We start from the raw sequence: 26,138 nt of genomic DNA on the forward strand, positions 1-26,138 counted from the left end.
AGACGTTCCAAATCAAGGCATTCAAATAATTAAGGACATTCATGCCATTTCCACATACCAACAATTCCCACTTTTTTTGACATTCCCACTTTTTGGAATACAAAATACCTTTGATGTAAAGACTTCGAACTTCTTCCTTTTCTCAACCCACATTTAGCTTTCCCAGTACAGCGCACTATCATGCTAGGTGTTAGCATTGCTACCATGTTAACATTAGCATACCAGCATTTTTAGCCATTCTGATAGGTAGACACTTATATAAAGACTTAGTACTATCATGCAAGGTGTCAGCATGCTAACGTTAACATGTTAGCATTGCTAGCATTCTAACATTAGAAATCGAAATATGTAGATAAAATAAAATTAGACTAAAAATCATGGTGTAAATCACAATATGGGGGGGAACTATGGCCCCGTGATGGAGGTCTGCGCTCTTAGAGTGCTTTTCTAGTTTACTAATTGTATGCTGATCCTTTTGCCTTTGCCTTCAGCAGACCCAATCAGTGACATAAAAAAATGCCTTGGCTTTGCATATTGTTTGAATTACTTTGTCTCTTGCAGACGTGTGAAGTTGTCCAGCTTTAAGTGATTTATGAAGTAGCTGGTCCCTCGTCTTCATTAATTTCCTGCATTCCTCATTAAGCCACTGTAAATCACCTTCAGTGGTTTTGTTTCTCTGGTGCAGTCTCTCCTTAAGGTGTTTTCCAAAGGGTCACTCTTTGTATGGCCTGTTACCCAGGACCTGTTTGCTTTGGGAGAAACACAGCTCCTGCACAGTAACCCCTTTCTTCTCCATTGTGTGTCCACATGTGTGCTGTCAAACTGTTCTTATAAGAATGCTTTTTATCACTAATCGAACAACTAAAAGGTTTTTCTTGTGTGTGTGTGTGTGTGTGTGTGTGTGTGTGTTGAGTTAAACCACTCTTGGGCAAGTAAAAAATTCTTTACCTGTCTCTTTTTTTAGCACATTTTTTAGCGAGTGTTTGTTGTCAGAGTGACTCCACATTTTACCTTCACAGTCTGTATCTCTGCCCAAAGGTTCATGGGTGTGGTCCCTGTCTCCATCTTCAGAAAAGTGTGATGTTGTGTGGTTGCTATCTGCTAGCGGAGCTAAGAGCTTGTCTGCTTGTGGTTCCTCTTCATCGTCTTTAATCTTCACAGAGACATCAGTCTGTGGCAACTTGGTGAGATCAACCTCAGCTGACCGAAGAAAACTCTCTCCCTCCTGAGTGATCCAGAGTTCCTCCTCTTCTGCTTTAATGTGAGGGGGCTGTGAAACCCCCTGCTTCAATGTGGAACTCCACCTCTGCAGCTGAGGGGAACATTCTTTATGATGACCAATCAGCTGCTGGACATCTGTGGGACACAAACAACACAGTCACACTTTAGCTGGGGCATGACCCTGAAGATATTACTCCTGGGACTCCCTACAAATGCGTTTAGGGTTTCATGGACAATCATTTAATGTCTTGTTAGAACGGTTGTTCGCTGTTTACATTACTTGGATTAAAGCAGTGGTTCACAATTATTTTCTGTTATGCCCCCACTGGGGGACAGAAATGTTTTCATCCCCCCCCCCCCCAATTTGAAATACGATTGAGAAACAACCAGCAACCAGCAAAATGCAACAACATGCAGACCTCCATGTTGGCAGGACTGCACTAATATTGAAAGTCCTCCCTCCCTCTCACGCCCCCTTCACAGTTCACTGCGCACCCCTCCAGACTCCCCGGGAGGACCCACCCCACAATTTGAGAAACACTGGATTAAAGTGACACAAGTGTAGCTGGAACCAAAGCAAATAGAAAACATTCCTGCTAAGTCTATCAGACTGTGAGCTATGGCATCGCTACTGTGAATGATAATACATGGAATACGAACGCTGAACCACACACTATACACCTTGCAAACCAAACTGGCCTTGCGGAGCTCATTTATAGGGCGGGTGAGATGTAAGACACTTTATTTCATAGAAGTTCCACAACTGACGGGGTGTTAATGTCCAAGCAGAAGCTGTGGTAATTCTACACTTGATCAAATGTACTTAAGATTTGGCAGACCAAAACATGATCACTGCATTAGACTTCTATCAAAACGTGTGACACTAGCATCTATTTTGGAAAATCACTACTCCATGGTTCTGCACACGAAGCATAATGAGAACTGTAGTTCTTTGTGTTAAAATATTCTACTGCGATCCGATTTTACATGTGTCTTTACATAACTACACATCAAAATAAATTATTATTAGTAGTAGCGCCTACCACTGCTGTCATTATTTTAACTTTTATCATTTTTTATTTTTGTTTCAATTTGTGGAAACACGTTGAGCAGTTAAAAGCATGCTTGTGTCATGCATGCAAAGTTATAAAACGTTTTCAAATGTACCTGCATTGATTAGTGACTTTGGTCAATTAAAAAAGTCTGTTTGTCAACTCCTGTATTTTTTCATTATAATTCTGTTAGAAGTAATAAAATGAAATAGTTACAGTGGTGTGACAAAATTTTTCAAAGTCTAACCCATTCAGAGGTGGACTTGCTGGTGTGTTTTGGATCATTGTCCTGCCGAAGAACCCAAGTTGCTTTCAGCTTGAGGTCACCAACAAATGGCCGGACATTCTCCTTCAGCAGAATTCATGCTTCCATTTATCACAGCAAAACAGCCCCAGACCATCACACTACCACCACCGTATTTTACTGTTCAGTATTTTTCCAAAGGTCTTGGGGATCATCAAGATGTTTTTTGGCAGAACTTGTTCAGCAGTGGTTTTGGTCTTGGAACTCTGCCATGCAGGCCGTTTTTGCCCAGTGTCTTTCTTTTGGTGGAGTCACGAACACCGACCTTATCTGAGGCAGTTCTTTGGATGTTGTTGTGGGGTCTTTTGTGACCTCTCGGATGAGTCGTGGCTGCACTCATGGGGACATTTTGGTTGGCCGACCACTCCTGGGAAGGTTCACCACTGTTCCATATTTTGGCCATTTGTGGATAAGATCTCGTTGTGGTTGACTGGAGTCCCAAAGCTTTAGAAATGGCTTTACAACCTTTTCCACACTGACAGATCTCAATTAAGCTATGTTTTAACAAAGGGGGCAATCACTTTTTCACACAGGGCCACGTAGGTTTGGATTTTTTTTCTCCCTCACTCTCATGTAAAAACTGCATTTTGTGTTCAGTTATGTTGTCACTGACTAATATTTAAATTTGTTTGATGATCTCAAACATTTAACTGTGACAAACATGCGGAAATAAGACATCAGGAACACTTTCTCACACTACTGTTTATAGATAGAAAGTTAAAATATTGTCTCGTCCTCCTGAACCCAATATCGTCTCATCTTGTGAGCTGTGTCTATTGTGACACACGGACAATACAATGAAGAAAGTTATTGTTTTGTCGCATTTAAACTGAACAACTGAAAATACAAGCAGAAAAATGCACTTTCATTACAATATATTATCAAATTCCAGGATGATAGATTTACATGTCATCAACATCAAATAGAAACCCAATATAAATACAGGACCAGGAAAGGATATCTACTAAATGGAGAAAAAAAATGGAGAAAAAAATGAACAAATAAAAATACACTCCACCAAACGGGGATTGTCTAATTTCAATCAAATCTCATAAATGAGGACCATATAACTTAAGGGCTTTTGTATCTATTTCACAGAACACATTTTAGGATGTTTGTTTTCTGACATGACTGTACTTTTAATTTGTCTACAACTGACCAAAAAGTACTGCCTAACCCTTGCTAAAGCAATCACCAATACAAAGAGGCACAATGCAGGCCCGTAACCAGAGGGGGTTCGGGGGTTCGGGGGTTGTAAACGAAGCCCCCCGCGGGCGACCAAAGGTCCCTTGGTTAAGAAAAAAAGCTGCTATCAAGGTGTGCAATTGTAACGGAGTGTAGATGTGCTGTGATAAATGATGGCAGAAGTGTTGCAACAGCGCCAGTTGCTGGTGAATAGTGGCATGTGCACATTGCTGCAGGAAGTGTATTTGTACTTTATTTATCCCACAGCGGGGAAAAGTGCTCAGAACTGTTAGGAATGAGACATGGTGAGTCACGTTTTTGCACTATCCGGGATACTTGGTGATGTAATGTTTACTGTGTGTTTATATTTTGTCATATCCAATGTCATGTGCATTTGATAGTGTTCACTCATTGGAAAGAGCCAGTCTGCACTTTTTATAGACTTTAATGCAGTTTCTTTGTTGAACTAACTTGGAACCATTTATGTGCAATGTAGATGATCACCTGTCATTCCTCTGTAAAACTGTTGTTATAGGTCATATTCTATGTCATTGTGACTGTTGTTTTCAATATGCTGGTTCTATTTGTTGCTACTTTGCTAATGCTAATTGCTGGGCCTCATTTAGTATTGCACGCTGTGCAGCAGCAGCCATGTTGGCCACGTGAGATGTGTTCAGGAACATCATGCAAAAGAAGTTTGAATGTGTTAACTTGTTCTGTATTGTAAATTGGATTACAAAATATTTCATTGTATCAGCGCACCTATAAGACAAATGATAAAATGTGAAGATAATAATTTGAAGGGGAATTAGAAAGGGTTAGCCAACCAATATACGATACCATCACAACCAATTGGAACACTTTTTGTTTTGTAAAATGGAATCCAAATTGCTGTAGAAAGGGCTCAGAACTGTTAGGAATGAGACATGATTATCCCGTGACCAAAGTGGACGCTCACCTGTCATTCCTCTGTAAAAGTGTTGTTACAGGACACACTGCTGTTAAAAGAAGTCCACAATCCACCTGACTGGATGTGATGCATTCAAGCGACAGCATTGTGGAGCTGCATTCCCCACATCAAGTTGTGGACCGTCACACAATCCCGTTCACCTCCCCAACATCAGGGTCCTCCTTCAGTTGGCCTGTACCATCCCAGTAACATGGTGTGAATGTGAGTACCTTGAAGCGTCTGAACACCTACATGAGGGCCAGTATGACGCAACGATGGCACTTCTCCACATTCACTACAAAAAGGTTGTCAACCTGGAGGAAGTGGTGGACATATTTTCCAAGAAAGATGATGCTGAATGAGCGATAGGTAAGGCTGAAACACATTGTAGTGGTTCATATTGTGGAAATAGCATCCACCACTGAAGCCATGCTCAGTCGCCCAGTAAACTGATGAACTTAGCTAAATAGGACAAGGAGGAAAAGGCTTCTTGAGACGTCATCTGTACTTCTGTGAAGAAGGTGTCGGACGTTTCGCTCCTCATCCGAAGAGCTTCGTCAGCGAACTAATAAGTGCTGGTAGCTTAGGCCTAAAATACAGTAAGAGTGGGCGGAATTGGTGTGTCAACACCCTCCCCCTATTGGTTCGTTACACTAAGCCTGGGCGGAGTAGTGGTATAATCCTATCCTGTTATTAACACCTCCAATAAAAGGGGAAGTGTCGCTCCCTGAATAGGGTATGAACGACTCTGATCCTGGCTAGTTAGCATCTATTGTTCTGGCTCGGCCCTGGCTTCACCTCATTTGCAAGACTAAGAGCTGTGGGTTTTGGTCTCAGTAACCTGCTGAACACAGGGTCCAAATTAAACCTCAAACCACCATTCCGATTCTATGATGGGTTCTGTTGTTTGACAAAAATGGCTTCCTTTACTCCTCTTTCAAACCATCTGTTTTCTTTGGCCAAAATCTTTACCTCGCTGTCCTCAAAAGAGTGATTGGTCGCTTTAAGGTGTAGATGTACTGCTGATTGAGGACCACTAGAATTGTCCCTGCGATGTTGATAAAGCCTTTTTTGGAGCATTTGCTTAGTTTCCCCAATGTAGTGCTCTTTGCATTCCTCATCTTTACAGTGGTTCATGGTTCATGGTTTTAATTCATCTTGAACATGCATACAAGTCAAACAGTTGCACATCACACAATACAGTTCACAGTTTTGCATGTCCAAAAAGGAGTAGGAAGAAGCAAAGCTTATTTAATCCTACCCCTCATCAGCTTCACATCAATTGCAATACATTCACTCACCTCTTTTTCTTCCAGGTATGCTTTGTAGGTCTACATGACAATGTAGTGCGATCATAACAAGGTTTTCACTTACTACAAGGAAGCTACAGGCATAATGATAACTGATAGAATGATTGAAGAAGTGTTTGATTGATAATGAATGAGTACAGACCATGTAGTCACCACAATGAAGAGTTAATAGTCAGTATAGTAATGGTTAGATGTTGTATTGTATGTACACAGTGGTTCAGGTCTCTTCTTCTTTGTATTTTGTGAACATCAACTGCTTGTACTTTTTATTAAAATCGCTCATTGTTGTGCATTGTTTGAGTTCCTTACTCAATCCGTTCCACAACTTGATTCCACATCCAGAAATGCTGAAAGTGTTCAGTGTTGTCCGTGCATATAGGTGTTTTAGGTTAAATTTTCCTCTCAGATCATATTTCTCCTCTCTTGTTGATAAGAATTGTTTTACATTTTTCGGTAGAAGGTTATTGTTTGCTTTATGCATAATTTTAGCCGTCTGAAGGTTTACTAGATCCGCAAATGTTAATAATTGTGATTTTATAAATAAGGAATTTGTGTGTTCTCTGTAGGCAGCATTATGGATGATCCTGACTGACCTTTTTTGTAGCACAGTTAGTGGCTGAAGTGCACTTTTATAGTTATTGCCCCATAACTCGGCACAATAAGTTAGATATGGTAATATCAGTGAACAGTAGAGCGTATGTAGTGCTTTTTGGTCAAGGACAAATTTAGCTTTATTCAGTATTGAGGTGTTTCTTGCCACTTTATGTTTTACATTTTTAATGTGAGATTTCCAGTTCATCTTCTCATCTATTATAACCCCGAGAAATTTATTTTCGTTCGCCCTGTCAATGTCTACCCCATCAATTTGTATTTGCTGGTACGTTTCTTTTTTACACTTACCAAATAGCATTACTTTAGTTTTACTGAGGTTCAGTGATAGTCTGTTTTTATCAAACCATCTTTTTAGTAGAGTTAGTTCATCTGTGATGTGTTGTACTAGCTCTGGTGTGCTGTCTCCAGAACATAATGCGATTGTATCGTCTGCAAATAATACTAGCTTTAGGTCTCTTGGGACTTTACAGATGTCGTTTATATATAGATTGAATAGTTTTGGTCCTAGAATTGACCCCTGGGGAACGCCGCATGATATGTTTAACTCCTCGGACGTATGTTCTCCTAGCTTCACATATTGCCTCCTGTCAGCTAAGTAGCTTTTAACCCAGTTCAAGACTAACCCTCTAATTCCATACCTTTCTAGTTTAGTGATTAGAATATCATGATTAATTGTGTCAAAGGCTTTTGTTAAATCCATAAATGCTGCAGCCGTGCACTTTCTATGATCTATAGCATTGGTGATTTCCTCTGTAAGTTCTATCAGTGCCATGGAAGTTGAAATGTTGCTTCTGTATCCGTATTGACTCTCCGTGAGTAACTCATTTTTTTTAATAAAATTGTCCAACCTGTTATTAAATAGTTTTTCAATGATTTTGGAAAATTGTGGCAGTAAGGACACTGGTCGGTAATTTGTGAATTGATGTTTGTTTCCATTTTTATAGATTGGAACTACTTTAGCTATTTTCATTTTATTTGGGAATTTACCTGTCTGGAATGATAGGTTGCTAAGGTACGTTAGCGGTTGTACAATCTCATTTATAACCCTTTTTATCGTTTCCATTTCTATTCCGTTGCAATCGGTTGATGTTTTCGCTTTGAATTTGTTGACAATATCTATGATTTCCTTTTGTGTGACGTTAGTGAGGATGGATACAGTGGATGGAATAGACCACATTGCTTTGTTTCTGGTTTGGAGCCTTGTCTTTAGGATGCATTAATTTTTGTCTCAGGGTATTTACTGGTTTGAAATAGGTAGGAATTTTGTGTTGCCATAAGATCCTCTGGAGTTTTTCGGAGACCCCCGCTACATAAGGGACTACCACTCCTCTCCTTTTTACTTCTGTGGGCTTTTGGGTTTCTTTCCCTACTCTCTTCTTTTGACATTTGTTAAAAGCCCACCGCGGGTACCCACAGGTTGAGAGCGCTCTCTGGACATGTTGTGTCTCCTTTTTCCTTCCCTCAGCACTAGTTGGTATTTGTTCCGCTCTATGTTGGAGGGTCCTAATAACCCCAATTTCATGTTGTAGTGGATGGTTTGATTCAAAAAGCAGGTATTGGTCAGTGTGTGTGGCCTTTCTAAAGACCTCTGTAAGTAGCTGTCTGTCCTCTCCTATAATTACCTTGCAGTCTAAGAAGGCTAGTTGGCTCTCTTTAGTGTCCTCGCGAGTAAATTTGATATTGGTGTCCACCGCATTGATGTGATCTGTGAATAACAGGATAGGATTATACCACTACTCCGCCCAGGCTTAGTGTAACGAACCAATAGGGGGAGGGTGTTGACACACCAATTCCGCCCACTCTTACTGTATTTTAGGCCTAAGCTACCAGCACTTATTAGTTCGCTGACGAAGCTCTTCGGATGAGGAGCGAAACGTCCGACACCTTCTTCACAGAAGTACAGATGACGTCTCAAGAAGCCTTTTCCTCGATGGACAACTCCTGTACGACTGAGAGCCTACACAGACGTAAATAGGACAAGCTTGATGTTGTAATTTTGCCCTTAAGCTTGTAATTTGGAGGAAATAACATTGTTGTTACGTCAGTCCAAACTGTGCATCAGAAAACTGTTTTTTCGGGCTCCAAATGCAAAATTTTCCCTGCTCTGGGAGCGGGGACATGTAATGTAAGTGTAACACAATCTGCTACATATCACCAGTATACTGTACATATGTACTGTGACCGCCATTTTGGATTTTAGATTTACCACTTCATAAATAAAACTTGTTTATGTTGTCTCTCTGGCTCTGTCTATATGATATAGAAAGTTTTAGGGTTAATTGGTTTAGTAGAAGGTCAGTGAACATGTAAACATACCTTCACCGTGTACCACAATGTCAGTCTTGCTAACAGCTTCCAGTTGTTGTCGATGTCGCTCCTTCTCCTCTCTTGTTCGAGAAAGTTCCTCCTCGTATGACGCTATCGTTCTTTCGAATGCCGCGAATATTTCATCAGCTGCCGCCATTAGTCGATCCCTTATCATGTCTTTCAACATTTTCTGTGGTTTACTTGATTATTTCGCCCGTTACTTCGTGCTGTTGTAACGTTACTAACTTCCGCCTTTTCTTCTTCGATTGAGGTTTTACGAGTGCTACGCAACCGTGACGTCAGACTGCTACCATCTTGCGGCGGTGTTAAAGACGACTCAAGTTGGGAGCTGAGGAAGGAGCATGCGATCATTGTACATGGCTGCCGCGATTAGAAAATGTTGTATTTCTCTCATGACATGATATGACAATTTGTTTGTGCCCTCTTAGCAGCACTTCTTTCTCTCTCAGGTCTCATATTGCGCAGTATTCAATACCGCCGCAAGATGGCAGCAATGCATCGTGATGGATGCTTCGGCTCCCGTAAAATGACCATCGAAGTAGAAAAAGGCGGAAGTTATCAAAACGACCCGAAATAAATTAACTGCGTGACGGAGTTTAATCGGGCAAAGCATTGAAAATGTTGAAAGAGTTGGTGAAGGAGCGACTATTGGCGGCAGCTGATGAAATATTCGCGCTGTTTGAAAGAACGATAGCGTCATATGAGGAGGAACTTTCCCGAACGAGAGAGGAGACGGAGCGACATCGACAACAACTGGAAGCTGTTAGCAAGACTCAAATAGTGTTACACTTTGAAGGTATGTTTACATGCTCACCAATCTTCTATTTAATCTTGAAACACTATTTCCATATTTTATATACAGACCCAACAAAGCTTTTTATTAAACCACTGTACCGTAAATATAAAATCCAATATGGCGGCCAATGTGTGACAGATTGTGTCACTAATTTTACTACTTTGGTTATTTTCTAAGCAGTACATTTCGGTGAATTGTAGACAATTAAATAGTATAGTCATGTCAAGAAACAACCATTTTCAACCGTGTCATTGTAATTATTGTTTCTTTCCTTATAATTAGTTATTTTTGTGCAACAATGGACTTATCTGTTAAATGTAAACACTGCAGGGCAGCACTAAAAAGCATCAAAAGTTATAATAGCAACTTTTAATACATATCACAAAAAATGATGATGATGTAACTGATCTCACAACTTTGGTACTTATGACAGATAGACATGCATGATGAAGAAAGCTGGTTGTGCAGAGGGTAAAAGTATATTTAGTAGAAAACGGAACATACTACTGAAATGATTGCAACTAGGGCAGGGATCGGCAACCAAACCATCAAAAGAGACATTTCTTCTCTTCCGGTAAAGAAAAATAGTCTGAAGCTGCAAAACATTACCCATCTTATAAACTTTTGAAAGTTGTATTCTCTTTTAAATTGTACCTGTTCCAACAACAGAATTCAATTGCATGTGTAGGCCTTACTTTGAAAGGGTTAGGGTAAACACTGAACTATCTGGGCCTTTCTGAGTCGCTCCCCTATTTGGGCAAAATTAAAACAAGACGTAGCCAACTTTAACGGACAACTGCACTTTTTTGGGAATTTTGCCCATCATCCGCAATTCTTATGTGAAACATGAACACATTTCTTTCCCTTTTCTGTTGCATTTTAAAGAGAAACAATGAGTTAGCATCAGGGAGCTAACAATGCACGTCATGGGACACACCTATTTCCACTATAAAGCCTTCTAAAACACCTCAAACGATGTTTGTCATGCATTAACAGGTACACTCATGATAACATGTAATACTTACAGTATTTTGCCTTATGCTGATCATTTTCAACATTACTGGAAGTTATTTCCTGTGGCACATTGATGTCACATAGCCGATAGGAACCAACGCTACTTCTGTCAACAGCAGCAGCATAGAAAGTGTGTGTGATTGCTACTGCTAATCATAGCAGACCTCGTGAGAGCCGACGACAACGACCTTTGGACAACCTCCCAGGTAGAGAAAACTGTTGCTGGGTGCAATGCAGATCGGGCTGTGGTGTAACAATAAGGCATTCTGATAGCGTTATCATGTCGCAGTGCTAAATATTTCATGAAAAAAATAACAGTATAATGAAAACAGTCACTCTCACTGGGATGGCTGTATCTTTCAGTACAATACTTGTTCTCCCAGTTGAGCTGGTCAATTCAACATAGTCCTCAGATAAAAAATGCTGACAGCAAACCAGCATTTTGCTGTGGCTTCGTAGCGATGTCGTCGAGTCTACGGGTCTAAGTCGAGACCCGGTGTCCGCTGCTTCAGTCTGTACTGTTGTTTAGTTGCTAGCGTGTGGGCTCTCAAAGTTGGCCAACTTTTCTGCTTATTGCCACAACTTTCCACAAAACATGAGCGAGGCATGATTTATAACCTAGCGTTAACTTTTCCAACCTCACAACACAGCTGCAGCTGTGTACCATACGGCAGTGGCTTGAGGAGTTGTGTTATTCTGCCAGGAAAATATAGTTGTTAGTGCTAGCTGCTACAATAACAATATCACAGTAGCTTGGTTGGCTATAGCTTGGCTATACAGGTCACTTATGTAAATGGAACATTGTTGGCGTTTTTTAGGGTTTTTCTTGGGGCTTTATAGTCGAAAGTGTGTCCCATGACGTGCATTGGTTGCTCCCTCATGCTAACTCGTTTTCTCTCTTTAGAATGCACAGAAAATGTAAAGAAATATGTGGTAATGTTTCACATAAGGATTGTGGCTGATGAGCAACATTCCTAATAAAGTGACGTTTTCCTTGGACATAAAAAAGCATATCAGAGGTCACATGTGCATGTCAGTGCTGTCTGCTCAATGTCCTTTACATCACTTGACTCATTTGCCGACTGGGGATGTTTGTCACCATTCTATTGGTCCTGTACTTGACTGCCTTGTGGCATTTATTTAATTTTCGGAATAATTTCCTGTTTATTTTTTTAGCTGGCGCCATCTTGCCCTCTTGAGTGTGGAGCCTTCATGCTTCATGTTGAAAGTACGTTTGCTCTGCTCCACTTTTCGTAGTCGTTCCCTAATCGCTCTCTCACGCCCATCTGCAGTTGAGTACTTTTCAGAAAAAGCTGAGTGTTTGTTTTGAAAATGTCTTGCAACGTTAGATTTTCTGCTGTTTGCAATTTCCTCGCCACATATCAAGCATGTGAGTGGGTAAGCCAGCGTCATTGGCAGTTAAGGCAAGGGAATATGTCCATTCACAATTCAACGCCCTATTTTCTTCAGCTGTTTCTATTTAGACACGTATTCATGGTTGTGGATAGATTACCGTGGGTGTAGCACACTCACAAGGCATCTTTTTTCACTGCTAGGCCTGTCACGATAATCGATAAATCGATTAATTGAACGATAAAAATAAAATAAAATAATTGAACGATAAAAAAACTATGTTGATCATCGCCTGGATAAATTGACATGTGCCTGCATTCGTGTTTGTATTCCTTGTCTCTGTTTCAGGCTGGATGACAAGAGGGTTGGAAATTAACTAAAGAAAATCTACTGGAGTTGAGTTGTGAAAGCGTCCTCGATGATCTTCTCAGCCTTTTCAAGTTCAGACTAACAGACTAAATATACAAAATAACTTGACAATTATCTTAATTGTAATTATTACGACCTCAACCAAGACAACAATGCCATAATTAAAATAAGTTGTTCAATTAAATTCCACAATAATTCCTGTTCGTGTCCTGCAGACGCCCAGCAGCTGATCGGTCGTCAAGAAGAACGGCCCATTCAGCCGCAATGTGAGAGCTCCACTTTGAAGCAGGAGGATTCCCAGCCTCCCCATGTTAAAGAGGAAGAGGAGGAACCCTGGATCACTCAGGAGGGAGAGTGTCTTCTAGGGCCAGACGAGGCTGATCTCACAGTGTTGCCACTGACTGTCGTCTCTGTGAAAATTGAAGGCCATGAACACAAACCACCCGAATCCTCACAGCTTCATCACAGTCCGAGTGAGGAGAACAGAGGGGCGGAGCCTCCAAGCAGCAGCAGCAGTAGCAGCTCACCACAACACATGACAACAGAAGCTGATGGAGACCACCGTGGAGGATCACAAGCAGACAAGCTCTTAGCTCCCCTGTCAGAAAGTGATGACGTAACATCACACTCTCCTGAGGATGAAGAAGCTTTGAGCAGCGATGCAGACGGTGAGGGTGATAGGAGGTCTCACACTGACAACAAACACTCTGAATGCCCTAAAAAGAAGAGGGGTAAAAAATGTTTGACCTGCTCAGTTTGTGCTAAAAGCTTTTCTTATGAAAGGGATTTTGCTCGACACATGAGATCACACACGGGAGAAAAACCTTTTAGTTGTTCAGTTTGTGGTCAAAGATTCTCTCAAAAGTCAAACATGGTAACACACATGAGAACGCACACAGAAGAAAAAGCTTTTAGTTGTTCATTGTGTGACAAAAGATTCATTAAAAAGGCAAATATGGAATCACACATGAGAACACACACAGGAGAAAAACCTTTTAGTTGTTCAGTTTGTGGGAAAAGATTTTCTCATAAGATTAGAATGGTATCACACATGACGACACATACAGGAGAAAAACCATTTTGTTGTTCAGTTTGTGGTAAACAATTCTCGGACAAAAATAACATGGTAAAGCACATGAAAACGCACACAGGAGAAAAACCTTTTAGTTGTTCAGTTTGCAGTAAAAGATTCTCTGAAAAGTCGCACATGCTATCACACATGAGAACGCACACAGGAGAAAAACCTTTGAGTTGCTCTGTTTGTGGCAATAAATTTGCTCAGAAGTCCACTGTTGTGCGACACATGAGAACACACACTGGAGAAAAACCTTTTAGGTGTTCAGTTTGTGATCAAAGATTCACTCAGAAGTCAAACATGCGATTACACATGAGAACACACACGTGCGAAAAAACATTTTGATACTGAGTTTGTGATAAATGTTTCTTTAAAAGGCAATTTGCGCAACATGTGAGAATGTTGAGTGAGACCGTTTACATGTTACAGGAGGCCATAAAAGCCTTTGGAGTGTTCAGTCAACACATTAGAACACACAAAAGGAAATAAAAAAACTTTAGTTGTTCAGTTTGTGGTAAAAGATGCTCGACCAATCAAACATGAGAACGCACACGAAAAAACTTTTACTGGCTCACATAGTGGCAAAAGTTGTATAAGTTTGACAGCACACATGTGGACACACATACTGTATGAATGAGGTGGTTGAAAAGTTTGATAACTAATTTGTAAATATTGGACCAAAACTGGAAGAAGAGATTCCAAAATTCTGGACGGTCGAGGAAAGGAATGAAACAATAGACAGGAATCCTAATTCCATGTTCCTCACTCATGTGACAAAAAAGGAAATCGCTTGATATTGTCAAGAATTGTAATGCAAAAACATCAACTGATTGTAAAGGAAACGCTAAAAGGGGTTATTAACGCGATGGTAGAACCGCTTACGTACATCAGTAATTTATCATTCTAGACTGGTAAATTTCCTAAAACAGCTAATATAGCTTCAGTCTTCAAAAACGGAAACAGACATTAATTTACAAACTACCGACCGGTTTTCTTTATTCCCACAATTTTCTAGAACTGATCGAGAAGCTATTCAATATCAGGTTGGACAGATTTATTAATAAAAATAGATTACTCGTGGATAGCCAATATGGATACAGAGCTAACATTTCAACCTCCATGACAATGATTGAAATTACTGAGGAAATTACCAACACTATAGACCACAGAAAGTGTGCAGCTGCAGTATTTATGGATGTCACAAAAGCTTTCCATACAGTTAATCACAACATCCTAATTACAAAATTAGAAAGGTACGGAATCAGAGGGTTAGTTTTGAATTGGGTCAAAAGCTACCTAGCTAACAGGAAGCAATATGTGAAGCCAGGAGAATATACATCTGCAAGTTTAAAATATTACGTGAGGAGTACCCCAGGGGTCAATTTTGGGACCAAAACTGTTCAACTTGTTATATTAATGACATCTGTAAAGTGACAAAAGACTTAAAATTGCTGCTATTTGATAATAGGAGGACGGACACACACTCGCAAATACAAATTGGCGATGTGGACATTGAAAGGTTTAAATACATTTTTGGGGATCATAATAGATGAAAAAATTAGCTGGAAATCTCACATTAAAAATATACAACATAAGGTGGCGAGAAATATCTCAACACTAAATGAAGAAACATTTGACCTTGAACCAAAAATACCTCCATACGCTTTACTGCTCTCTGGTATGGCCACATCTAACTCACTGTGGAGTTATGGGACAATAACTATAAAAGCAATCTTCACTCGCTAAATGTCCTGCAAAAAAGATCAGTGAGGATAATCCATAATGGTGTGTATCGAGAACAAACAAATCCTTTATTTCTAATCTCACAAATATAAAAATTTGCAGATTTAGTCAATTTTCAAAGAGCTAAAATGATGCCTAAAACTAACAATAACCTGTTACCCAAAAATGTCATTCAATACTTTTCTACAAGAGAGGAGAAATATGAGCTCAGGGAAAAACTCAACTTAAAACATTTCTAGACGAGAACAACGCTAAAATGCCACAGCATTTCAGTATGTGGAATCAAATGATGGAACGCATTGAGTAAGGAACTCAGTGCACCAAGATGAGCCATTTCAAGAAACAATAGAACCAGTTGATGTTTGCAAAATACAAGTAAGAATATGTTCCATTATGTCTATTTGTATTTATTATTCTTTATTGATTATTATACTGATATACTGATACTGATATATACCGACCGCTATCAGGCTCTACAACACCTGAACCATTTTGTATTTCACTATGTCTATGCATTGCATGCATTGTCTATGATTATGCATTCTTGACTTGTGTACATACTTGTGTATCTTGCTTGCTGCTGTAACAGATGAATTTCCCTGCTGTGGGATTAATAAAGTACTACTACTACTACTACTGATTATTATATACGTATGATTATTATTTATTATGATTGTGGAAAAACCCTGACATTTATATTACAACAATGAAACATTTCCCATCACTTTTTTATGTATTAAAAAGATCACATGAAATACAGGAAGTGAATAAATGTACTGCAACAGATGTGAAACGGATGGGGGGTAGGATTAAACAAGATTTGCTTCTCCCTAACTGCTTTTGGATATGTGGAACTGTGAATTTCACGATGTGATGTGTTCTATTGTAACTTGTATGCATGTTCAAATACAATTAAAACACTACCACAACCTACAATTAACGTTTTTCTTGTGCAGTTTGTGTTCAAAGATTGTAATAAGAATAATATCACACATGGAAAGTGAGGAGTTGCTGTGTGTATGATATCATACTGCAAGTTAGTGTTCTGCTAAGAGCAACTGCTGCATAAATGTTATGACTGTGGTGGCGTCAGCCATCTTCTATGCTGTGGGCTGCTGGAGAGGGGGCAGCACGGACAGGGACAGGAGCAGGATCAATAGGCTGATCGGGAGAGCGAGCTCTGTCCTGGACGGTCCTCTGGACTCCGTGGAGGAAGTGGGGGAGAAAAGGATGTTGGCTAAGCTGACATCCATCATGGACAACACCTCTCACCCGCTACATGACACTGTGGGTTCCCTTAGCAGCTCCTTCAGCAGCAGACTGTTACACCCACGGTGTAAGAAGGAGAGGTTCCGCAGGTCCTTCATACCGACCGCTGTCAGGCTCTACAACACCTGCACCACCTGAACCATGTTGTAGTCACTATGTCACTTTACCCCCTCTGTAACTACTTATAGTATTGGTTACTCACACTTTATTATTGTTTATCTCTATTTAATTTTTTCATTACAGTTTACTCTACAATGTTGACTCTACAGTACTGTTTACAACAGGGTCACGTTTTTTACAGTACCATATTGCAATTTTATGTGAAATAAGTACTTTTTATATCTTTATACCTGTATTTTATCTTACCTTATTTTGCACTGTTTACTTGCGTATCTTGCTTGCTGCTGTAACAAGTGAATTTCCCCGCTGTGGGATTAATAAAGTACAATCCTATCCTATCCTATCCTATTACAAATATGCGTTGTTTTAGTAGCACACAGTGAGTAAAAAGAAATGATACAGTAGTACCTCACAGATCATAAACCTCCTTTTACGTAAATTCAACTGAACGTAAAGAATTTATGTAAAGTTTTTGCATCGTATTACGGAAGAAATTCCATATAACGTAATGCATCAAGTTGGTGCACTTGTTTAATGAAGTTGATTTAAAAAAAAAAAAAGAGTTCACTTGGTGACGCCTTCTGACACTTCACGCTCTCATTGGCTGATTTTCGGGGCACCGCCAACGCTCTCATCTCATTGGGTGATTATCGGGGCACCGCCTACGCTCTCATCTCATTGGCTGACTTACACAGCAGGTACGTGTGTTTGTGTGAGAGACAGGATTCTCCCTTCAACCTCCTTTCCTCTTCGTAGTCGCCTTTAAACTAACTTAATTAAACAATTAAGTTAAGTTACAAATTAAAATTTTCCACACAGCATTATCGTGTAGTGCGTGTGCATTTGTCTGTGAGACCAGCGAGACTCTTACACTCTTTGAGTCTCATTTCGACTCAGGCTAGTCCTCCTCCTCCTTTTCCTCCTCTCCAGTGTTCTCCTGAATGGTAAGATTGTTTTTGTTTTTCAGTTTTTTTCATTTACAGTAATCTTATTTATTACCTTATTTTATATTGGAATGTTACTCTACTATGTTTATGTTAACATTTTCTTATATTTTCCCACCATATTTGGTGGACTTTGAATATTTTGAAGGCCCAAAGGGGTGAGTTTGGGAAGATCTTGGAACGGATTAGGCTATTTACATATATTTTACGCTTCATATAACATAAAAATCTTATGACATAAAGGTTCTCGGAACGGATTATTTATATTGTAGGCTGTCTACTGTATAGGAAAAAAATGATGTTTGAAAAACTTGATTGATCTGATAGGCTTGTCACGATATCAAATGTTGCTGGTTGATAATTGTGCTGCAAATTATCATCAATAATTGATACTATCAGCATTTTTAGAACAGTTCTTCATTAGTTACATGGCATAATATAAGCTGGTGTGTCGCCGCTTCCTTCAACCCACTGAGATCAGTTTTATCATCATCGTTTATCATCATCTCTCGGCCTTTTCCTCGCTACTACTTTCCAACACATGTGACGCATCGGTTGGTTACGCTCTCACCTTATTCATTCTGTTGAAAAGCCACACATTCCCACGCTGGGGATGTGGCATTCGCCTTAAAAATCATCACTTCTGTGCCTTAATTCATGCTGTGGCTGTTGCTGTCACTGTTGCTAATATAATCCAATTTTTTTGTTGTTGCTGATATTCAATATGAATATCGGATCAGGACATCCATAGGACACACATGCAGTTCAAAGAAGAAAGTGTATAGCGACTTCCGGGAGAAACATCTCAAGTATCAGTTCAAGTGTGTTTGTGTCCTGCAGATGTCCAGCAGCTGATTGGTCATTCAGAAGAACGCCCCCCTGACCCACAGCAAGACGCCCAGCCCCCCCATGTCAAAGAGGAAGAGGAGGAACTGTGGACTGCTCAGGAGGGAGAGGGGGACGGCGGGAGGAGGCTGATCTCACCGAGGTGCCACCGACTGGTGTCTCTGTGAAGACTGAAGACCATGAAGACAAACCACCCGAGTCCTCACAGCTTCATCACAGTCTGAGTGAGGAGGACAGAGGGGCGGAGCCTCCAAGCAGCAGCAGCAGCTCACCACAACACATGACGACAGAAGCTGATGGAGACTGTGGAGGATCACAAGCAGACAAGCTCTTAGCTCCGCTATCAGACAGTGAGCACACAACGTCACACTCTCCTGAGGAGGAAGAAGCTTCGAGCAGCGATGCAGACGGTGAAGGTGATAGGAGGACTCACACTGACAACAAACACTCTGGATGCTCTAAAAAGAAAACGGGTAAAAAAACGTTTCACCTGCTCAGTTTGTGATTTGCTTTGCAGTGCTACTTGACCCAACACATGCGGTCACACACAGGAGAAAAACCTTTTGGTTGTTACATTTGTGGTCAAAGATTCACTCAAAAGTCATACATGAAGTCACACGTGACAGTGCACACGGGGAAAAAACCCTTCAGTTGCTCAGTTTGTGGTAAAGGCTATTCTCCCAAAAACAGTTTTGCTTATCACATGCTAAAATACTCAGAAAAACCTTTTGGTTGTTCCGTTTGTAGTCAAAGGTTCCCCCGAAAGTCACAAATGGTATCGCATATGGCAAAGCACACAGGAGAACACCCCTTTGGTTGCTCAGTCTGTGGTAAGAACTTCTGTTCCAAACAGTATTTGACGTTTCACATGATGAAACACACAGGAGAAATATCTTTTGGTTGTTCCGTGTGTGGTCAACAATTCCCCCAAAAGTCAGTACTGGTAGCACACGTGAGAAAGCAAACAGGAGAAAAACCCTTCGGTTGCTCAGTTTCTGGTAAAAACTTTCCTTACAAATCCAGTTTGATTTATCACATGCGGAAGGACACAGGAAACATCTTTTGGGTGTTCAGTTTGTGGGCAAAGGCTCCCTCTAAACTCACAACTGGTTTCACACATGAGGAAGCACACCAGAGAAAGCCTTTGGGTGCTCAGTTTGTGGTAAAACCTTTTGCTCCAAACAGTATTTGACTTTTCACACGCTGAAACACACAGGAGATAAACCTTTTGGCTGTTCGGTTTGTGGTAAAAACTATCTTTCCAAACCCAGTTTGACTTATCACATGCGGAAGCACGCAGGAGAGCAAAGTTTCACTGGGAGGCAAGCAAGTATATACCGCTCTAAAGCTTGTCCAGGAGGGTTAGGGGCAGCCCCAGATAGTGGGCCGAAACATTATTGGAACCAGAAAGGCTTTGAATGGTCTTCCTGACAATCATAGATAGCCAATGCAGTCAATATCAATTGCGTATGGTTTATGTAAGTAGTGAGGAGATGTGAGTAGAAGTAGAGTGTCAGAGTACAGTATATCTGAATAGGCCGGGGGCTGTGTGTACAATCATACGTGACACGAAAACAGAAACCATCCTAGCAAATCAATATCGAGGCGAAAGGTCATGAAAAATAATGCTGTGAGAATGAACTTGGTAGATGCCTATGGATGACTAGAAAGGATTGCTAGAGCGCGTTTACGCTGGTTAATTGGTTCCAGACCCGACCGTGAAAAGTGAATTTTCACAAGGTAGGATTCCTTCTTCATAAATGGAATATTTTCGTAGTTAGGGCACAGAAAACCTGTTTACGACCTTCTAAATGCGGTTTTTAACATTATTAGACATGAAATGAGCCCCCCTCATAGTCACCTTTACATTTGTATTACCCAGTGTAATATTATATATAATTATTATTATGTTCTTATCATTGTGCCTGTTTAAGCATGCAATAAAAGCCTGTTGCTCCAGTGATCAAGTCTGGTGCTTGTCTCACCAAACCATTAGATTCAAGAGTTTTATTGTCATATGCATAGTAAAACAGGTAGTTCTGCTATGCAATGAAATTCTTATTCTGTTCATTCTCCCAAAAAAAGAAAGAAAACACAAGAAAATGAATAAGAACAGAAGAAACATTAATACCAATAAATTAAACATTAATACCAATAAAAGAAGAAACATTAATACCAATAAATTAAGCAACAACAGGAGAGACATTAATACAAATAAATAAATGAATAAATAAATAAAGTGTTATGAGTGTGTACATGTGTTGCGTTTCTCCTGCATGACAGTGCTTCTCACCTTATCTCTAAGAGACAGCCCAGCCACACTCAGGAGAAAACTCGGAAAACTTTCGGTCACAACCCAAAGCTGATGACCATAGGCGAGGGTAGGAACCTACTGTACATGGACCCTCTTCACCACAACGGACCGATCCGCCTGTCCATCTCGCAGTTCCATCCTTCACTCACTCGTGAACAAGACCCCAAGGTACTTCAACTCCTCCGCTTGGGGCAGGATGTCATCCCCGACCCGAGGTGACACTCCACCCTTTTTCAGGCGAGAACCGGACTCGGACTTGGAGGTGCTGATTATCACACTCGGCTGCGGACCGATCCAGTGAGAGTTGAAGGTCACGGCTCGATGGAGCCAGCAGGACCACACCATCTGCAAAAAGCCGAGACCCAGTCCGGCCCGGCGGCCACCTGACCGGAACCCCTCAACGCCCTAGCTGCACCTAGAAATTCTGTCCATAAAAGTCATGAACAGAATTGGTGACAAAGTGCAGCCCTGGCGGAGTCCAACCCTCACTGGAGACGGTCCGACTTATTGCCGGCAAGGCGAACCAAACACTGACACCGGTCATGCAAGGAACGAACCGCCTAATTCAGGTGGTCCGGTTCCCCATATTCCCTGAGTACTCCCCACAGAATTCCTGGAGGAACACGGTGGAATGCCTTCTCCAAGTCCACAAAACACATATAGGCCGGCTGGGAAAACTCCCATGCATCCTGGCTGGCCACCAATCCAGGGTGTACTCTGTCAGCTGGGATAGGCTCCAGCATACCCCCGTGACCCTAGTGAGGATAAGCGGCATAGAAGATGGATGGATGGATAATTAGTTGATAAAAGATTGCTGTTTTGTGCTTAAATGTGGTCTATTATAGTAGAAAACAACCATGGAGGCAAATTGTACATATTCATGGTGTAAATGAAACATTTCCAAGCATAAAAATGACAAAATGAAGGAAAATAGAAATATAATGCATTCAGAAGGTGTGGTGACGGTGTCATACAGTATCTGTGACTTGCTGTCTGCGCCTTTAAGTGACGAGCTGACCGTTAAGAGGCATGCTAGCAGGAGGTCAGTGCTGCAGGGAGTGGCCGACAGCAGCTCCTGTGTGAATGTTCACTGCATGTCTTCTCTGCTTGTTAAGAAAGCCATTGCGGTGCATCGTCAGTCTCTCCCAAACCATAAAGTAGAGTGGTAATCAACACCGGTCTCTAGGTGCCGCTAACGTTACACTGATGTGGGACAGCAGTCACCAGGAAGTATACGCTTATTTATGTCTTCTGTATTGTTTCATACAAGCGTAAAGGGTGTTATTTCATGTCTGCAGGGCTCTAGTCATGCTAAAAAACGTTTTTTTTTATCTCTTTGAATATCTCTACATTGACTTCCTATTGTTGTTTATGTGTTGGGTGTTCACAAGGTGACTTGACATTGGGGGAAAAACAAGTGTAGAGATATGTTCATCAGATTTTTCAGTTTTAGTCGTCGCCCTTTTTCACTGACGTCCAGCGGTCCATCTAACAAGCATGTTTAGAATTCCGATATCCGTGAATGCACCTCGTGAGAGTGTTGTGTTTGTGAGCTGGGATAGATGTATGGTGTTGGAATTGCACTGCTGTTGATGCGTTCGGGTCAGAATAAAGTTATCCAACAGCATCCGAATCCGTGTGCATCTTAGGGGACGTCTCACTCGCCGTCATGACGGAGAAGCGTGGCTTGCCGTGCTGCGTCCATTACGCTTAAAACGCTGTTGGCTTGTAGGTGAACAAAGCCAGCTCACTGCTTCTGTCTTACTTCCATCCATCCGTTTCCCGCTTATCCGGGTCCGGTCTCAGCAGGGAAGTCCAGACTTCCCGGTCCCTGCAGATCCACCAGGGAGACACTGCCAGGCCAGCTGTGAGACATAATCCCTCCGGCGGGTCCTGGGTCCGCCCCGGTGCCTTCTCCCGGCCGGGCATGCCAGGCAGGCGTCCGGAGTAGATGCCCGAGCCACCTCAACTGGCTCCTCTGCATGTGAAGGATGAGGGAGCTCCTCACCCTAAGGCTTCTTTCAATCAAGACCCAAAGCTCTTGACCGTAGGCGAGGGTGGGAACATAGATGGGGGGGTAAATTGAGACCTTTGCCTTCCGGCTCAGCTCTCTCTTCACCACAACGGTCCGGTACGGCGACCGCATTACTGCGAACCTCACGCTCCAACCTTCCCTCACTCACGAACAAGACCCCAAGATACTTGAACTCGTCCACCTGGGGCAGGACCTCATTCCCAACCCACCCTTTTCCCACTGAGAACCATGGCCTGGCATTTGGACGTGCTGAGTCTCATCCCACTCAGATGCAAGACACTTGTCCTCTTCTCCAAATGAACCAAGTTTACTTTGGTTTCTAGTGGTAATTATTGAGATGAGGAGGGCAGGGGGGGTAACGTAACAGTGTGGTGAGGAATCTTGTACTATTTTATTCCTGCTTATGCTTCCCCTCTGTCCAGAAATCACACAAATGAATGTACTGTACACAACATGATGTCTTTGACAGAACAACATGTATTATGTTTCATAGTGTTGGCATATTTCCTATCCTATTTTATTAGATACATTTACTCCAGTTTATCATTCATCTCCATCATCATTTTATCAATAGCTTCCGTGATGGGTGTGCCCCCCCCCCAAACGCCCGTATCAAAGCAAGCGTATGATAAAAGATGATCTTTAATGTGTGGTATGAGTGGTGGCAGTGACGATGTGAGTGAAACGTATCTTTCATGCCTTGAAATGACGTCGTGATGTCACCTTTATCAACATGAAAGTTTGCTAACAAGCTGTGCTCCGAGGCTCCATTCCAAGTACTGTTCGTTGGTTCGGACTGGACTGTGGACATGTAACCAATGAGTAATTAACCAATGAGTCCTGATAGCAGTTTACTATCAATCCAGATTTAATTATTTGCTGGACTGAAATGCATCTCTTCTTTTGCTTTACAAACTGAACTCGGCGAACATAACAACATGAATAGACATAACATCTCAATATAACACACAAAGAAAGAAAATATACATATATCTATATACAATGTTGAATGTCCCCTAAACTGTCCTGAGCACAATTTAAGATTTGCTGGCCAGCATACAAAAATAAAGAGTCTGTAGAGCTCTATACGTTTTGGTTACGGCTTTGGTGGACTCTGGTGCTGATGATAGCTTTATCGACACTAATCTAACCAAGGAATTGAACATTAAATTCATTGAGCTACCTGTTCCTAAGGAAGTGCACTCGCTTGAGGGACTTCAACTCGCCACCGTCACTCACCAGACTGAGTCCATTTCGTTGCAATTATCGGGCAATCACGTAGAGGAGATCAGATTCTTTATCATTCCCTCACAAGCCGCTCCCGTAGTTCTTGGCCTCATGTGGCTCAAACTCCATAATTCCTCAATTGACTGGAATAATAACCGCATATCTAATTGGAGCAACTTTTGTCATGGCAACTGCCTACGTGCCGACATGATCAAAACTTCCATCATGGCTAAAAGCTTGGAAGAAATCGATCTGTCTAATGTACTCTCATGCTACCATGATCTCAAACCAGTCTTTAGCAAAGACCTAGCCCAGGCTCTTCCTCCGCACCAACCCTACGATTGTGCCATTAATCTCCTGCCTAACGCCACTCTCCCTCGTTCCCGATTGTACAACATTTCCGGTCCCGAATTCGCTTCCCTTAAAGAATACATTTCTTCATCTCTCACAGCAGGTCTCATCCGCCCATCCACGTCACCACTGGGGGCGGGATTTTTTTTTGTTGAAAAGAAAGATAAATCTCTCCGTCCCTGTATTGACTATCGGGGACTCAAAGACATCACCGTACGTAACAGTTACCCGCTCCCATTGATGGATTCGGCCTTCTCCACACTGCACAATGATCGAGTTTTTCACCAAACTCGATCTTAGATGTGCTTATCACCTGGTACGGAAAACAGCATTCAATATGCCCCTGGGGCACTTCGAATACCTTGTTATGCCTTTCGGATTAACCAACGCTCCAGCTGTCTTCCAAAATCTCATTAATGATGTTCTTAGCGACCTTATCAATAAGAATTGCTTTGTGTACCTCGACGATATTTTGGTTTTCTCTCATGATTTGCAGGAACACGTACGACAAGTCCGTCAAGTCCTACTTCGATTATTGGAAAATAGACTTTACGTCAAAGTTGAGAAGTGTGAATTCCACGCCAATTCTGTGTCTTTTTTGGGTTACATTGTGGAAAGCGGCAAGCTTCGAGCCGATCCCGCCAAGATTCAGGCGGTGGTCGATTGGCCATCTCCGACAGCAAGGAAGCCTTTACAGAGGTTCTTGGGGTTCGCCGGCGGAGGCAGACAAGACCCCGGACACCATCGTGCCCGTGGCTCGGGTGTTGGGGGCTCTCCGGTGGGAGGTGGAGAGAAAGGTTTCGGAGGCCAACTTTGGTGGCCCTCCATGTTTTCAGACGTCAAAGCCTTCGTCGCCGCCTGCTCAGTCTGCGCCAGAAGCAAGTCTTCCCACCAGTCGCCGGCAGGACTGATCCAACCTCTCACAGTCCCGTCCCGCCCTTGGTCCCACATTGCACTGGACTTCATCACAGGCCTGCCGGCATCCCGAGGACACACGGTCATACTTAATATTGTGGACAGATTCTCTAAAATGGTACACTTTATTGCACTTTCCAGGTTGCCATCCTCTATGGAAACAGCCCGCCTGCTGGTCAAACATGTATTTCGTCTACACGGCATCCCTATGGACCTTGTGTCAGACAGGGGCCCTCAATTTGCATCTAAAGCGTGGAAGGCCTTCTGCAAGACATTGGGAGCATCGGTGAGTTTATCCTCAGGATATCATCCCCAGACTAACGGCCAGACTGAGCGGGCCAACCAGGACTTGGAGGCCGCTCTCAGGTGCGTCTGCCATCGTAACCCATCTTCGTGGTCCACCCACCTCCCTTGGGTCGAGTACGCCCACAATTCACTCGTCTTTTTGCAATTTTATTGTTCATTTGGGACATTCAACACACTCACGCAGTACATTACAACAGAGAGACACTTTTGAACATCGGCAGGGTTCACCATGAACTCTCATTTAGCCTCTCAGACTTTGCCTTTCTTCTGCGCCGGGAGACCGCAGCAGCCTGCGGGCCCGGTGGGGCTGAATACCCGGCGAGCAAAGCATCCGAGGCGTAAACGAGGCAAGCGCTGCTTAATTTATTGGTATATATGTTTATGTTTCTTATGTTCTTATTCTTATTCTTTCTTGTGTTTTCTTTCTTTTCTTGGGAGAATGAAAAGAATAAGATTTTCATTGCATAGTATAACTGCCTGTTTTACTATGCACATGACAA

At 41.8% G+C, this 26,138-nt stretch overlaps 2 protein-coding genes across 9 annotated transcripts in view; one reads left to right on the forward strand and one right to left on the reverse strand.

The window, feature by feature from the left end:
- The window catches only part of LOC129180516 (gastrula zinc finger protein XlCGF57.1-like), a 59,220-nt gene extending 50,026 nt beyond the window's left edge, over positions 1-9,194 (reverse strand). For 2 of the 3 annotated variants that reach the window (XM_054775074.1, XM_054775076.1), the window contains exons 1-2: positions 8,950-9,194; positions 1,012-1,356 (exon numbers count right to left, since the gene is read on the reverse strand). In XM_054775074.1, coding sequence (XP_054631049.1) covers positions 1,012-1,356; positions 8,950-9,127 — 523 coding nt within the window. In that variant the 5' untranslated portion in view covers positions 9,128-9,194. Of the gene's footprint in view, positions 1-1,011; positions 1,357-4,720; positions 8,591-8,949 lie in introns of all 3 variants that reach the window. The other variant, XM_054775077.1, reaches the window with a different exon arrangement.
- On the forward strand, positions 8,363-16,229 carry LOC129180521 (zinc finger protein OZF-like). 6 transcript variants are annotated; one of them, XM_054775094.1, is made up of 3 exons: positions 8,485-8,600; positions 12,473-12,564; positions 12,709-16,229. In XM_054775094.1, exons 2-3 carry the CDS (start codon positions 12,543-12,545, stop codon positions 13,911-13,913), a joined length of 1,227 nt encoding a protein of 408 aa, XP_054631069.1. In that variant the 5' UTR covers positions 8,485-8,600; positions 12,473-12,542; the 3' UTR covers positions 13,914-16,229. The 6 variants fall into 6 exon arrangements, with proteins under 6 accessions (XP_054631066.1, XP_054631067.1, XP_054631069.1 ...); XM_054775095.1 differs by having other exon boundaries at positions 8,520-8,576; XM_054775093.1 differs by lacking the exon at positions 8,485-8,600 and adding an exon at positions 9,609-9,757.
- Positions 16,230-26,138: the final 9,909 nt, after the last annotated feature.

The sequence above is a fragment of the Dunckerocampus dactyliophorus genome, chromosome 4 (assembly GCF_027744805.1).
Source record: "Dunckerocampus dactyliophorus isolate RoL2022-P2 chromosome 4, RoL_Ddac_1.1, whole genome shotgun sequence".
Lineage (NCBI taxonomy): Eukaryota > Metazoa > Chordata > Actinopteri > Syngnathiformes > Syngnathidae > Dunckerocampus > Dunckerocampus dactyliophorus.

Excerpts from the sequence above, each read along its gene's own strand:
- LOC129180521 (XM_054775090.1), top strand. The coding sequence starts at position 9,580 with ATGTTGAAAGAGTTGGTGAAGGAGCGACTATTGGCGGCAGCTGATGAA. Across the intron at positions 9,758-12,708 it reads AATAGTGTTACACTTTGAAG|ACGCCCAGCAGCTGATCGGT; the intron begins GTATGTTTACAT and ends CGTGTCCTGCAG.